This window comes from Notolepis coatsorum (genome assembly GCF_963971535.1).
Source record: "Notolepis coatsorum genome assembly, chromosome: 4".
NCBI lineage: Eukaryota > Metazoa > Chordata > Actinopteri > Aulopiformes > Paralepididae > Notolepis > Notolepis coatsorum.
In genome coordinates, this window is record NC_140168.1 from 17,809,187 (window position 1) to 17,823,828 (window position 14,642).

A 14,642-nucleotide genomic window follows, 5' to 3' on the forward strand; every position below is an offset into this window, starting at 1 on the left:
GAAAATGTCTCTCTCTATAGGCGGCTGGGTAGCGCAGCGGACTAAGCACCTGCCTGCCACCGCAGAGACACTGGTATTGAATCCAGCTGTCGGCGGTACCTCCGGCTTGGTCGGTCGTCCATACTAACACGATTGGCAGTGTTAGCGGGTGGGAAGCCGGTGGGGTGTGTATCCTGGTCGTTGTAAACAGCGACTCCTACAGGTCGGTTGGGGCGCCTGCTCAGCGAGGAAGGGATCTGGGGGAAGTAGTGTGAGCCTCCCACGCGTTACGCTCCCCCAGTGAGAGTCCTCGCTGTCAGGTGAAAAGAAGTGGCTGGCTGACTCCACATGTATCGGAGGGGACATGTGATGGTATCTATCAACCCTCCCTAGACCGGCAAGTGGGGGGCAAATGCGCGCAATGACCAGGAAGGGAGGGAAGGGAATTGGCATAACGACTAAATTGGGATGGGAGAAAAATACAGAAAAAGTAGATAAAAAAAAATTTCTCTCTCCCCATCCCTCCTTCCCTCTCTCTCTCTCTCTCTCTCTCTCTCTCTCTCTCTCTCTCTCTCTCTCTCTCTCTCTCTCTCTCTCACTGTCTTCTCTCTCTCTCCCTCTCTCTCTCTCTCTCTCTCTCTCTCTCTCTCTCTCTCTCTCTCTCTCTCTCTCTCTCTCTCTCTCTGCTCTCTCTCATCTTCCAGTTTGTTCAGGCCCCCTGGTGGTCAGGTGTTGAATGGCAGAGTCGACGAGTCATCAAACCCAATCGACCTCGGTGGTCGGATGACATCCAGACCTCAAACTTTCCCCTGTCCGGTTTCCATGGCGACAGGGTCTCCTCCTCCTCTCTCTCGGTCTCCGGTGGCGACAACCGGTCCGTCAGCCCCTGCTTCTTTCCCCCGCGGCCCCCCTCCATTCCCTCTCTCTGGTGTGAGATGCTCGCAGGAGGACGGCATAGCGCTGCTCAGCCTACAAGGTTTTCACTTTGCTTGTTTCTGTTTTTCATTCTAATAGATTTATTATTTATCTGTAGTCGTGATGGTAATCATTTGTTGAGCGAACATAGAAACATAGTGCAACAGATACCTGCTCACGCTGTATCAGGTTCAGCAGTTTATCAGGTTCTACAGACACGTACATATACGTTGATATAACTGAGTGTAGCTGGAGCAGCTGAGCCAAGGTGAGTCAGTGTATTGACACGTAGTCCCCACCAGGGGGCAGAGCTCTACCCAACGTCTCAGTGTAACAACACATAGTCCCCACCAGGGGGCAGAGCTTTACCCAACGGCTTAGTGTAGTGACATGTAGTAGGGATGGGCGTGAGTAATCGCGGCTATGAGAATACTCGCGGCTATGGGAAAACTCGAACCAGCTTGTGAGAATTCATTGTAGCCAGCTAGCGTTGATGCTATTCAATATAACATATTATTATATAATATATAATAACAACAATTAGTGATGCACCGATGTGAAAATTGTGGCCGATACGATAACCGATATTAACACTTTCAGTGCCCAGCAGGGGGCGCACGATTTAGCGCTTGAATGCCCACCATCCACTTCAATGTTAGCGTTAATATCTCCTAATCTATGTTTTAAATTATGGATATGTGTCTAATCTGCCCGTCGCTTATCAATGACTCATTTTCCAGTCAACCTTGTCTAAGCGGATTGTTTTTTTATCGGTTCATTTCCGTTTTATAGCATCTTGAAAAGCCCTCGTTTTCAAGGAAAATAAAAATATTCCATAATAAACGGAATATTCTAGAATACACAAAAAACACAAATTTTTCTGCCTATTTATGAATCATTTTCAAATAAACGCTAGATTATCGATAGTATATGTGTACGTATGCACGCTATATAGGCGCTCTGATATCTGATATATTTCCTGATCGCTCGCACAGCCAAACAGCCATATCACATATAGGGGAAAAGCTTATATCTCCGTGAAAACGGGTCTGATTATCCTAAGACTGGTAAAATAGAATCCTTACCTGAGATCAGATGGTATCCAAAAAGATTATTCCAATTCCTGATCGCCATTCCAAAAATCGATCCTTTTATTGATCCAATGCTACATACTGTAAACACATTCCACGCTGTTCTGATGCTCCACAATGAATCCGATCGGCTCGGGGTACATGCGTGAGAAGTAAAATGTGGATCCGGACTTTTTTTTTCTCATCCATTTTCATTGAGTCCATTCCAAAAGGGTGCATTACCATCTGGGAGACGATAGGGGGCGCTTTTTTCACATCTGAGCTCCTGATGGGGCTGGTTTCCCAACGGTAGATTCGGTTGATGAAATATGAATTCAGATCGCTAGTAAAAAAATAAAACGATAATTGTCGTGCTGGGCATTCAGGGGGCGGGCTGATAACACATGTTATGTCGTCCGTGGCATCCAAAGTGTTAATATTGCTGTTCTGGCCGATACCGATATTTACCGATGTCGATATCTCTGTATAGAAAACACTTTTTTATGATAATCAAATAAAGAGCTATTTTCCAAAAGGCATAATTATTTTACTTTTGTAACTTATTTTCAGAAATGACTGATATTTTGAAACTTTTAAGGCCAAAACATGTAAAAAGATTTATTTTTTATTTTTATTTTTTTTAATAAATATCAGCCCATATCGGCCCTATCTTGATATCGGACCGATAACGATGTGTAAAAAAACGGCCATATCGGCCGATATTATATCGGCGGCTGATATATCGTGCATCACTAACAACAATACTTCCAGGTCGGGGGGTTTCATAATAAAAGAGCAAAGTCTAAAACACCGGAAAAGACGTTTATTTAAAAAAAGAAAAAGATCGGTTCGAAAATGTTCAGGTTTTTTTCTTAACACATTGCCCGCCGGGCAGTATGCCCATCTCATACCCCTCTCTGCCACCGCTGTAAGCCTATGGAGATGTTTACCTTCTTTGCAGGGCTATAACTTTTTAAAATGTATTGCTATATTGACATTACTATGGCCCATTCAACATCGATTATCTATCGTTCAGGATGTGGGAACGTTATACCTTTTCATTCATACATTGTTGTGTTAATACCTTCTAGCATATAAGTATGTTTTTAATCTTTTCTGCTGTAATTCCAAAAACGCTAGTTATAGGCCCAAACGCATATATAGATTATCGATTGCTGTTTCTTTCCCATACACGCTATATTAAAAAATTCAAATGTACATAGTGTCTGTCGGGAGTCCCGTAGCGAGATGTAACTGCCGGAGGACTTTCCTCGATGCACCGATGGCATTTCCTGTTTTGCAAGTGTAACTCGCCCGACCATCCTGCAACGGCGGCGGTATTGAGCCGTCGTTGCAGTCACATCTAGGGTCCAGCTGCAGCACCGGGGGTGGGTGGATGAATTATGAATGCCATGGCAAAAAAATGTAATATTGATCTAAAAAACGCTGTACAGCGATCTTGGCAGACAACACATGGCGGGCAATAGCGCTGAACAGCGATTTTGGCGACCAATGTGTTAAGGCGCAATTACTGCTGGTGCTGAAATAACAAACAAGCAGTGTGGTATGAAATTAAAACACCAGTTCAGTAAGTCATTCAAACTTTATCTTTACTTATATATGACTGTGACGGCACCACACATGTGAACAGTAACAATGCAATTAAACTGAAGTCAAATCGGAGCAAAAAAGCTGAATCTGCTTCAACAAGACACGCTACATTAGGTATATAAGGAATTACAACAAGACATTTATTAACTAAATAGAAAATACAATTAGTCTTTTAACCCTCTGAAGCCGGGCGCTACACTAGACATGTTTTGTAATACATTAAATAGATATTTGGATCTGTTTGTGATAAAGACTCGCTTTATTGTATCGGAATCGATTGTCATCAAAAAATTTAGGGCATCTCTCCGAGATTGCGCGGATGTAAAGCATAGAATCTTGAAATATCTAGATTGGTTGTTTTCTCTGGACTGCATCTAATCCGCTGTATCTATCTATTTATCATATATCTATGTCTGTCACTATAGCCAATGGAAATGCTAGAAATGGTCATGTGTACTGGGAGAACCAATGGAAAATGGAAAATTACTATCGTTTCTCAATAGTTCAGTGCGCTCCACAGAATGGGCCGTCAGATAGACACATTGGTTGTGCATAATGTAGGATAGATCGATAGAGAGAGGTGCTTGTCTCTGGTTTTATAATTAAATGCCACAAATGTGTGTCTTAGTTATAAGGTGGTCTGTCAGAGTTACATTTCTTTCACTATCAATATATTAAATTAGCCATTGTTTTTGGTTCTGGCCCGCCATACAATGGCTTGAGAAAAAATTGGCCTGAGGTCAAGCTTAATTACCGACCCTGTCTTAAGCCCTAGCCATATTTTCAGAAAATTTGCCTAAAAATACATACCCAAGTAAATGGAAGATTGCTCCGCTTCTACAAGGTTATTTGCGTGTTAGCTTGGTATTTAGGGACATCTATGGACCCCAGGGAATGTATTCCCAGTGTCAAAAATATTGTGTCTGTTACTAGGCTTGAGTAAATTGTAATGAACCAAAGGAGAATATCAATTATTATTATTATTATTATTCGTCTTTTTCCATCTTTGACGGTGAATAACACCATGCTAACATTGACCAAAAGTGAATAAATGCCACTGAGCTCATTCAGCATCTTCTTGAGATCAATTGTACAACAAATCTAAAAACGAAAAGAATAAAGGGCAGATGATTTACAGTAATTTTTTTTAGATACAGTACTGAATTTTGCCATCCGGACACATGCAATTTCAAATATGAATATAGAATATATATTAAATTACCTTATTATGGCCAAGGCATACATCTATGGATTGGCCCAAATCTCTTCTTTCCAATGGCAGAGTTAAATCTGGATTTAGTACCACCAGGTGCCTGTTACAGGGAAGCAAATACTGTGAATGAAATCTACTGTAAGTTCAGTTACTTTTTTATAATGTCAATACTTTTTTTCACGTCAAGCGGCTGCAGCTTTGTCTGCGGCTGGTGTGAGCTGGGTAGATGTAGTTTTATGAAATTCTGACGTCCATCGAAAGCCCTGGATCTCCTCTTTCTTAGGACTACAGCGATTTCATGAAGGCGTCAAATCATCCGGTTTCTGATGCAATGCGCAGATATTTTTATAAGCTCATATTTAGCTAAAAACCAAAAAAAATATATATATATATATATATATATATATATATATATATATATATATATATATATATATATCTTTTTTTTAAGTCCAATGACGTCAACGTTTAGTTTACCGTGAAGCGAAACCTATGGAGTGTGCCGCACAATACACGCTTACCTAGGATTTGACTTGATTCAACAACAACAAAGCAGTTGTTCAGCATCTTCAGGTATATTTATTTAAATATATAGATGTGTACCTTTTAGTTCCGCAGAATAGTTCATTGCTGCTAGAGTGGTTTGTTTAATCGTTTTATACTTGTTATTTTGTAAAACATAATTTTTAATTTAAAGATATGTGTGTGTGTGTATATATATATATATATATATATATACTAGGGATGGGCATTTTAAAGAAAAATCCAGATCGATTGATCGCATGCTATACTCGATTGATCGTGTATTACTCGAAAAGGGAAAAAAAAACGTAAACAAAATTTAATAAAATAAAAAATATTAAAATATTTTAAAAAATTTAGAATTTTGTTCATTCACGTATATATGTTTAAGGAAACCAACAAACAGTTATAATCTTACACATACATGTGAAAAGATATGTAAAATTTCATAAAAATTTATTTATAATTTCGATTTTTTTCCCCACAGATTTTTCTCATAGCTACGAGTAATCGATTCGATTAATCGATTACTCACGCCCATCCCTAATATATACGTATATATTTTAACAAATTGTTCTAAATAAATAATAATGATAATAAATAATTAAAAGTTTGGACACATTTTTTACAACTGAGGTAGGTAGATTACATTTTTAGAGACTAAAGTACAGAAAAAAGGCACCGTTGGGTACCGGTATCGATTCACAGGTACCGGTACCGGTTCAAATGTGAACGGTACCAAACCCTAATGTGTACTGTATGTGTGTGTGTGTTTAGGTTCCTCTGGGTCTGGTGTACTACGGCCAGTGTCTGAGGTCCGTATCCTTTTTCTTGAGCAACATTGAAGACAAAATGTTTGGCTTGTGTCAGAATGTGTGGAATGCACCTTTACTGTAGATGTGTCTTATGTCAGAATGTGTGGAATGCACCTTTACTGTAGATGTGTCTTATGTTAGAATGCGTGGAATGCACCTTTACTGTAGATGTGTCTTATGTTAGAATGCGTGGAATGCACCTTTACTGTAGATCCTTGATCAAACTAACCAGCTGCCAAATTCAGATCCGTCTTCAAGGAGTTCCCCTTTTTCAACTATGTGCAGTCCAAGGCCCTGGATGATGTGAGTAGAATACAACAAAATTATGGAATAGAAGAGCATATTTAATTTCAACCCTTTATTTAAACTTAAAATCGATTGAAGAAGTGTGTTTTTAGTCAACGGCAAAAGATTGACCAGGTTTCGGCTGTCCCAACTGTGGTGGGAAGTTTGTTCCACCATTGTGGGGCGAGGACCGAGAAAAGGTGGCTTCTCTTTGTTGACCCTCCCTGAGCTCGGATAGGAGTGGGTCTGAGGCGGCCAGAAGATGTAGAGCGGATGGGTCTTGAGGGTGTGTAGTTAGAGACCATTGATAGAGTTCAGTGTTTTCAGCCTTCTCGTTGATTGTTATCAGCCTTCATCTGGTCTTCCGTGAAGTATCTGCGTTGTGTTTATTTAGTATTGTTGAGGCATTCGTTCAGTGGAATTCTGTCCGCCCACGGACTGACTGACTGGCAGCTGTCGCTTTACCACCATGTGCTCCGTCTTCGATGTTCAGACTCGACTGGCCTCCTACCGGAAGAACCAACACCAAAGTCTGTCTCTCTCTCTCTCTCTCTCTCTCTCTCTCGCTCTCGATCTCGATCTCGATCTCGATCTCTCTCTCTCTCTCTCTCTCTCTCTCTCTCTCTCTCTCTCTCTCTCTCTCTCTCTCTCTCTCTCTCTCTCTCTCTCTCTCTCTCTCTCTCTCTCTCTCTCTCTCTCTCTCTCTCGCTCTCTCCTCTCATTCTTGTGATGTTTCTCTTGAATCTAACTCTGTCTCGTTACCTAGCAACGGCTGTCTCGTCGCCTAGCAACGGCTGTCTCTCTGTACGCTCGGCCTTGCCGTAGAACGTAGTTTTATTCAGATTCAGGTTCCTTATTGTCACTTATTTCAGTACTTTACAGCAAGAAGAGTGAACATCTATTTATTGTGGTCCCTCGACTATAGCAGCTTCCAATAATAAAAATACAATAATTTTAGCATGGAATAAAATAAGATGACTAAAATAAAGATGACTATATACAGTTCTTAAAAAGTGTGCAGTGCAATACAATACATTTAGCATAGAATAAAATAAGATGACTAAAATAAGATGACTATATACAGTTCCACAGTTTATCTACTAAGGAATGCGGCCGAAGGAGACGAGTGGCTTCTTCTTCTGACGTCGCTCAGGAGGAATCTGCAGGTTCTGGTTGTTGCGGCGATGTGAGCAGAGAGGTTCAGCCGGTCGTCAAGGAGGAGGAAACATAGAAATAAATATGAGTACAATAGGTGAATGAATATTTGTGTGTGTGTGTGTTTGCAGGTCCTGTATACAGGGAGGAACTTTGTGGCCTGTGCCCCTACTGGCTCTGGTAAGACGGTTCTGTTTGAACTGGCCATCATCCGTCTGCTGATGGAGACCGCACAGCCCTGGGGAGACGTCAAGGCCATCTATAGTCAGTATAGTTCTGCTGCTACATTATCTACTAGTCTATAGTCAGTATAGTTCTGCTGCTACATTATCTACTAGTCTATAGTCAGTATAGTTCTGCTGCTACATTATCTACTAGTCTGTAGTCAGTATAGTTCTGCTACATTATCTACCAGTCTATAGTCAGTATAGTTCTGCTGCTACATTATCTACCAGTCTATAGTCAGTATAGTTCTGCTGCTACATTATCTACCAGTCTATAGTCAGTATAGTTCTGCTGCTACATTATCTACTAGTCTATAGTCAGTATAGTTCTGCTGCTACATTATCTACCAGTCTATAGTCAGTATAGTTCTGCTGCTACATTATCTACCAGTCTATAGTCAGTATAGTTCTGCTGCTACATTATCTACCAGTCTATAGTCAGTATAGTTCTGCTGCTACATTATCTACCAGTCTATAGTCAGTATAGTTCTGCTGCTACATTATCTACCAGTCTATAGTCAGTATAGTTCTGCTGCTACATTATCTACCAGTCTATAGTCAGTATAGTTCTGCTGCTACATTATCTACCAGTCTATAGTCAGTATAGTTCTGCTGCTACATTATCTACCAGTCTATAGTCAGTATAGTTTCTGCTGCTACGTTATCTACTAGCATTCCTCTTTCAGCCAATGAGTACCACTAGCAGCAAGCTAACACCTCTCACTAGCTAGTAGGCTACAGTACCTTCATCACACTGCATGTTTCTTATTCACACTCTACAGCTTGCAGCTGCTGATTTGATTTGATTTTATATGTTTATTTGTGAAGATTTGCAATTTGATGAACAAATGCATTACAACAATGCATTACAAAAAAAGCTTGTAAACAAGCCAGATTATAGACAAGGCTAGTTCCCATCTGTTATCCCTTATGAGATGTTACCTGGAATCATAAAACATCTAAACAAACATTTGATTATAACAATAGTTACGCTGCCTGTGCTTGTGTCCAGTGGCTAAATCCATCTCTTACGTTGCCTGTGCTTGTGTCCAGTGGCCCCCATCAAAGCTCTGTGCAGCCAGCAGTATGAGAACTGGAAGCAGAAGTTTGGTCCCCTGGGACTGATCTGTAAGGAGCTGACAGGAGACACAGAGATTGATGACTTCTTTGAGCTTCAGGATGCCCACATCATCATGACCACGCCTGTGAGTGACTGAATATACTGTATCACTGTACTATATAGGGCTGTACTGAATGTAATTTCTTTGAAGTTTTCGAATGAAGCTTCGAATGTCTGTCGTCATATTTTATGACGTAATCATAAAAAAATATATATATTATTTTTCAGTCCAGTCTTTTTTATTATTAAATCAACTTTCTTTAATGAATATAACTCGTCAGTTTCGTCAACATAAATAATCCAATAAGGGCACGGTTGGTACGAAAGTGATGGTGACGTCTTGATGGAGCGCCAAGCGGATGCATCATTTATGATAAATGTTTTATTTAAATTTGTATGACGAGTCATATACTATAATAGTATAATACTTAGTGCTGTCAATCGATTAAAATATTTAATCTGATTAATCGCATGATTGTCCATAGTTAACTCGCGATTAATCGCAAATTAATCACATTTATTTTTTTATCTACCTTAAACTGATCTTTTTCAAGTTCCAAGTTTTAATACTCTCTTATCAACATGAGAGTCAACAAATGCTTGCTTTATGCAGCCATTTAACACAAAAGGATGACCCTCATGCATTGCAAATTTGCATCAAATTCAAAACAGAGTGATGCACAAAATAACTTAATAATAATTTAAAACCATGAATAAAGTGTGCATGAAATAATAGGGGAAAGAAAACGTTAGGAACTTGTTACATTCACCCACACAAGGGCTGAGTAATCACACCCCCCCCTATCTCTCTCTCACACACACTCTCCCAGCTCTCTTTCTCTCTTGCCCCTTCCTCATCTCTCACCCCCCCCCCCTCTCTCTCTATCTCACACACGCACGCACGCACGCACACACACACGCACACACACACACACTTTCAGAAACAAACATAGTATCAATGAGAGTATCAATAATACACCTGAGTGAAGTCTAGTAAAAAAGAAAAAGTCTAAAAAGTTAATCGTGAGCTAAAAAAAATAGTGGCGTTAATAGAATCGATAGAATTAAAAAGGTTCCGGGGGGGCATGCCAGTGTAACGGGTGTAAAACTCACTCCCCAGAGGCATCCAAACCAAGCGCTTAGGAGGGAATTCCTTTCTTGGCGCAACGGTTTGTGATGTCGCCCGCAGTGCGGACGCCTGGGGTTCGACTCCCACTCAAGGCATGGTCGAATTCGTGGCAGGGGCGAGTTGCCTCTGTTACACCAGGGGCATGCTGCTGAATTTTTTTCCAGGGGAAACACTGGCTATACCACTGTAGCTATATCACTGTAGCTATATCACTGTAGCTATTCCACTGTAGATATATCACCGTAGCTATACCACTGTAGATATACCACTGTAGATATATCACTGTAGCTATATCACTGTTTCCACCACATTCATTGAACTACTACAGCAGGAAGAATATCCGAAACCTATAATGCAATTACAGATATTTTTATTTGTCCACTTTCGTGGAAATGGGTCTTTGGCTTCATCATGGTTGCAATCAACAAGACAACACAATACAAACACCATACAGGCACAAAAGACAAGGTCTAAAACAGCCCAATACATAGACAACAGAAAAACAACAACAACAGAAACAAAGACATAGCTTTAGGTACCAAACCATGGTTAAAATGAAAATCTAAGAATTCATCAGAGCAATGGCATGTGGGATAAAACCAGGTTTTACGAATTTGAACAGTTTTTCGATATCATATGTTTTTGACATCTTTTGTGTTGTTTTCCTGACAGGAGAAGTGGGACAGTATGACAAGGAGGTGGAAGGATAACAGTCTTCTGCAACTGGTCCGCCTCTTCCTCATCGATGAGGTCAGATAATGATTATAATATATAAAGTAAGCCTCTTCCTCATCGATGAGGTCAGATAATGATTATAATATAAACAGTAAGCATCTTCCTCATCGATGAGGTCAGATAATGATTATAATATAAACAGTAAGCATCTTCCTCATCGATGAGGTCAGATAATGATTATAATATAAACAGTAAGCATCTTCCTCATCGATGAGGTCAGATAATGATTATAATATATAAAGTAAGCCTCTTCCTCATCGATGAGGTCAGATAATGATTATAATATAAACAGTAAGCATCTTCCTCATCGATGAGGTCAGATAATGATTATAATATAAACAGTAAGCCTCTTCCTCATCGATGAGGTCAGATAATGATTATAATATAAACAGTAAGCCTCTTCCTCATCGATGAGGTCAGATAATGATTATAATATAAACAGTAAGCCTCTTCCTCATCGATGAGGTCAGATAATGATTATAATATATGAAGTAAGCCTCTTCCTCATCGATGAGGTCAGATAATGTTTATAATATATGAAGTAAGCATCTTCCTCATCGATGAAGTCAGATAATGATTATAATATACAGTATATCTCTTCCTCATCGATGAGGTCAGATTATGATTTTTTTTGTATCCACTTTTTCTCCCATTTTCTATATTTTCTCCCATCCCAATTTCGTATCATCCAATTCAACCCTCCTCTGTCACGGACGCTGTTTCTTGCCTCCCACAAGCCGGCTGCAATGTGGACTAAGTCATACATAGCACAAGTCCCCTCCGGTACTTGAGGTAACAGCAGTCGCATCTTTTCACCTGCGCAGCTCGATCTCTCAGTGGCGAGGAGTAACGCGTGGGAGGCTCACGCTGCCCCCGACACTTCCTGATTCTACTGCGCAGGCGCACCAACCGACCTGTAGGAGTCGCTGTCCACAACGCCAATCCCCACACATCAGTTTCCCATCCCCTAATACGGCCAATGTGTATTAGTACGGACGACCAGCTAAACTGAAAGCAAATGTGGAGCGCTGGGCTCGAACTGACGAGCCCAGCGTTTCCAGCATTTCGTGGCGAGCGCCTTGCCCACTACGCCACGTAGCCGCCCTGAGGTCAGATTATGATTATGATATATACAGTATCTCTTTCTCATCGATGAGGTCAGATAATGATTATAATATATGAAGTAAGCATCTTCCTCATCGATGAGGTCAGATAATGATTATAATATATGAAGTAAGCCTCTTCCTCATCGATGAGGTCAGATAATGATTATAATATACAGTATATCTCTTCCTCATCGATGAGGTCAGATTATGATTATGATATATACAGTATCTCTTCCTCATCGATGAGGTCAGATAATGATTATAATATATACAGTATATCTCTTCCTCATTGATGAGGCAGATAATAGTTATAATATATATCTCTTCCTCATCGATGAGGTCAGATAATGATTATAATACGTATATACAGTATATCGTCCTCATTGGTGAGGTCAGATAAGGGTTTTAATATATATATATCTATTCTTCATCGATGAGGTCAGATAATAGTTATAATATATACAGTATATCTCTTCCTTATCGATGAGGTCAGATTATGATATATACAGTATCTCTTCCTCATCGATGAGGTCAGATAATGGTTTTAATATATATCTCTTCCTCATCGATGAGGTCAGATAATGGTTTTTAATATATATATCTCCCTCATCGATGAGGATAGATAGTGGTTACAGTATATATATAGTAGCAGCTGTATTATCTGTGTTTTTTTAATAAATAGTAGGAAGGTAGATCTCTCAAATCCTAATCATTCTTGTCCATTAACCCCAGACGTAATCGTCTAGGTTTATCGTCAGTGGAGTTCTGACAATGCATTACAGTACATGGGGGTTCCAAGCTTCTTGATAGGTCCTTCTCTCTGTGTCTCCAGGTCCACGTGGTGAAGGATCTGAGCCGTGGAGCCACCCTGGAGGTGGTGGTGAGCAGGATGAAGGCGGTGCAGGCCTCCAGGACAGCAGAGAACCCACAGCATGGATCCATGAGGTTTGTGGCTGTGTCAGCCACCATCCCCAACATCTCTGACGTAAGTAGCTAGGGGGAGTGGCACCCTAAAGTAGCTAGGGGGAGTGGCACCCTAAAGTAGCTAGGGGGAGTGGCACCCTAAAGTAGCTAGGGGGAGTGGCACCCTAAAGTAGCTAGGGGGAGTGGCAGCCTAAAGTAGCTAGGGGGCGTGGCAGCCTAAAGTAGCTAGGGGGAGTGGCACCCTAAAGTAGCTAGGGGGAGTGGCACCCTAAAGTAGCTAGGGGGAGTGGCAGCCTAAAGTAGCTAGGGGGAGTGGCAGCCTAAAGTAGCTAGGGGGAGTGGCACCCTAAAGTAGCTAGGGGGAGTGGCACCCTAAAGTAGCTAGGGGGAGTGGCACCCTAAAGTAGCTAGGGGGAGTGGCAGCCTAAAGTAGCTAGGGGGAGTGGCACCCTAAAGTAGCTAGGGGGAGTGGCACCCTAAAGTAGCTAGGGGGCGTGGCACCCTAAAGTAGCTAGGGGGAGTGGCACCCTAAAGTAGCTAGGGGGAGTGGCCTCCCTAAAGTAGCTAGGGGGAGTGGCAGCCTAAAGTAGCTAGGGGGCGTGGCAGCCTAAAGTAGCTAGGGGGAGTGGCAGCCTAAAGTAGCTAGGGGGCGTGGCAGCCTAAAGTAGCTAGGGGGAGTGGCACCCTAAAGTAGCTAGGGGGCGTGGCAGCCTAAAGTAGCTAGGGGGAGTGGCACCCTAAAGTAGCTAGGGGGAGTGGCACCCTAAAGTAGCTAGGGGGAGTGGCAGCCTAAAGTAGCTAGGGGGCGTGGCACCCTAAAGTAGCTAGGGGGAGTGGCACCCTAAAGTAGCTAGGGGGAGTGGCACCCTAAAGTAGCTAGGGGGAGTGGCACCCTAAAGTAGCTAGGGGGAGTGGCACCCTAAAGTAGCTAGGGGGAGTGGCAGCCTAAAGTAGCTAGGGGGAGTGGCAGCCTAAAGTAGCTAGGGGGAGTGGCACCCTAAAGTAGCTAGAGGGAGTGGCAGCCTAAAGTAGCTAGGGGGCGTGGCAGCCTAAAGTAGCTAGGGGGAGTGGCAGCCTAAAGTAGCTAGGGGGAGTGGCAGCCTAAAGTAGCTAGGGGGAGTGGCAGCCTAAAGTAGCTAGGGGGAGTGGCAGCCTAAAGTAGCTAGGGGGAGTGGCAGCCTAAAGTAGCTAGGGGGAGTGGCAGCCTAAAGTAGCTAGGGGGAGTGGCAGCCTAAAGTAGCTAGGGGGAGTGGCACCCTAAAGTAGCTAGGGGGAGTGGCACCCTAAAGTACTGGTAAGGTTACAGTTGGTTAGTGGTTGTGTATTATCTCTCTCTCCCCCCCCTCCCCCCCAGGTAGCAGACTGGTTGTGTGATGAGGGCGGGCCAGCCGCCTGTCTGGAGGTGGATGAGAGCCACAGGCCAGTGCAGCTCAGGAAGGTGGTGCTGGGATTCCCCTGCAGCCCCAACCAGACAGACTTCAAGTTCGACCTGTCACTCAACTACAAGATGGCTAATGTCATACAGACCTACTCCAACCAGAAGCCAACACTAGTGGTGGGTGGTGGTCGAGATATCCTGCTGGTTTATTAGCTGTCTCCTACTGGCACTAGTGGTGGGTGGTGGTAGAGATATCCTGCTGGTTTATTAGCAGGCATATCTTTAAGCTAGCACACCATATGAAACTACAGAGCTTCATATGAAATCTACTTTTTTAAGCTGTCTGTCTGTCTGTCTGTCTGTCTGTGGAAGTCGAGTAACTTCAGGTGTTTGTGTACTTGATGTACCTATGTTTGTGTTCATGATGATACGCACTAAGCAGTACTAACAGGTTAGTTGTA

At 42.1% G+C, this 14,642-nt stretch overlaps 1 protein-coding gene across 1 annotated transcript in view; it reads left to right on the forward strand.

Moving 5' to 3' along the window:
• Window positions 1–690: 690 nt before the first annotated feature.
• Window positions 691–14,642, forward strand: part of hfm1 (helicase for meiosis 1) — a 92,983-nt gene continuing 79,031 nt past the window's right edge. The window contains exons 1-8 of the mRNA XM_084313659.1: window positions 691–955; window positions 6,088–6,129; window positions 6,358–6,428; window positions 7,697–7,829; window positions 8,843–8,994; window positions 10,711–10,788; window positions 12,712–12,864; window positions 14,158–14,358. Of these exons, the coding sequence (XP_084169785.1) occupies window positions 763–955; window positions 6,088–6,129; window positions 6,358–6,428; window positions 7,697–7,829; window positions 8,843–8,994; window positions 10,711–10,788; window positions 12,712–12,864; window positions 14,158–14,358 (1,023 nt within the window). The 5' untranslated portion in view covers window positions 691–762. The remainder of the gene's footprint in view (window positions 956–6,087; window positions 6,130–6,357; window positions 6,429–7,696; window positions 7,830–8,842; window positions 8,995–10,710; window positions 10,789–12,711; window positions 12,865–14,157; window positions 14,359–14,642) is intronic.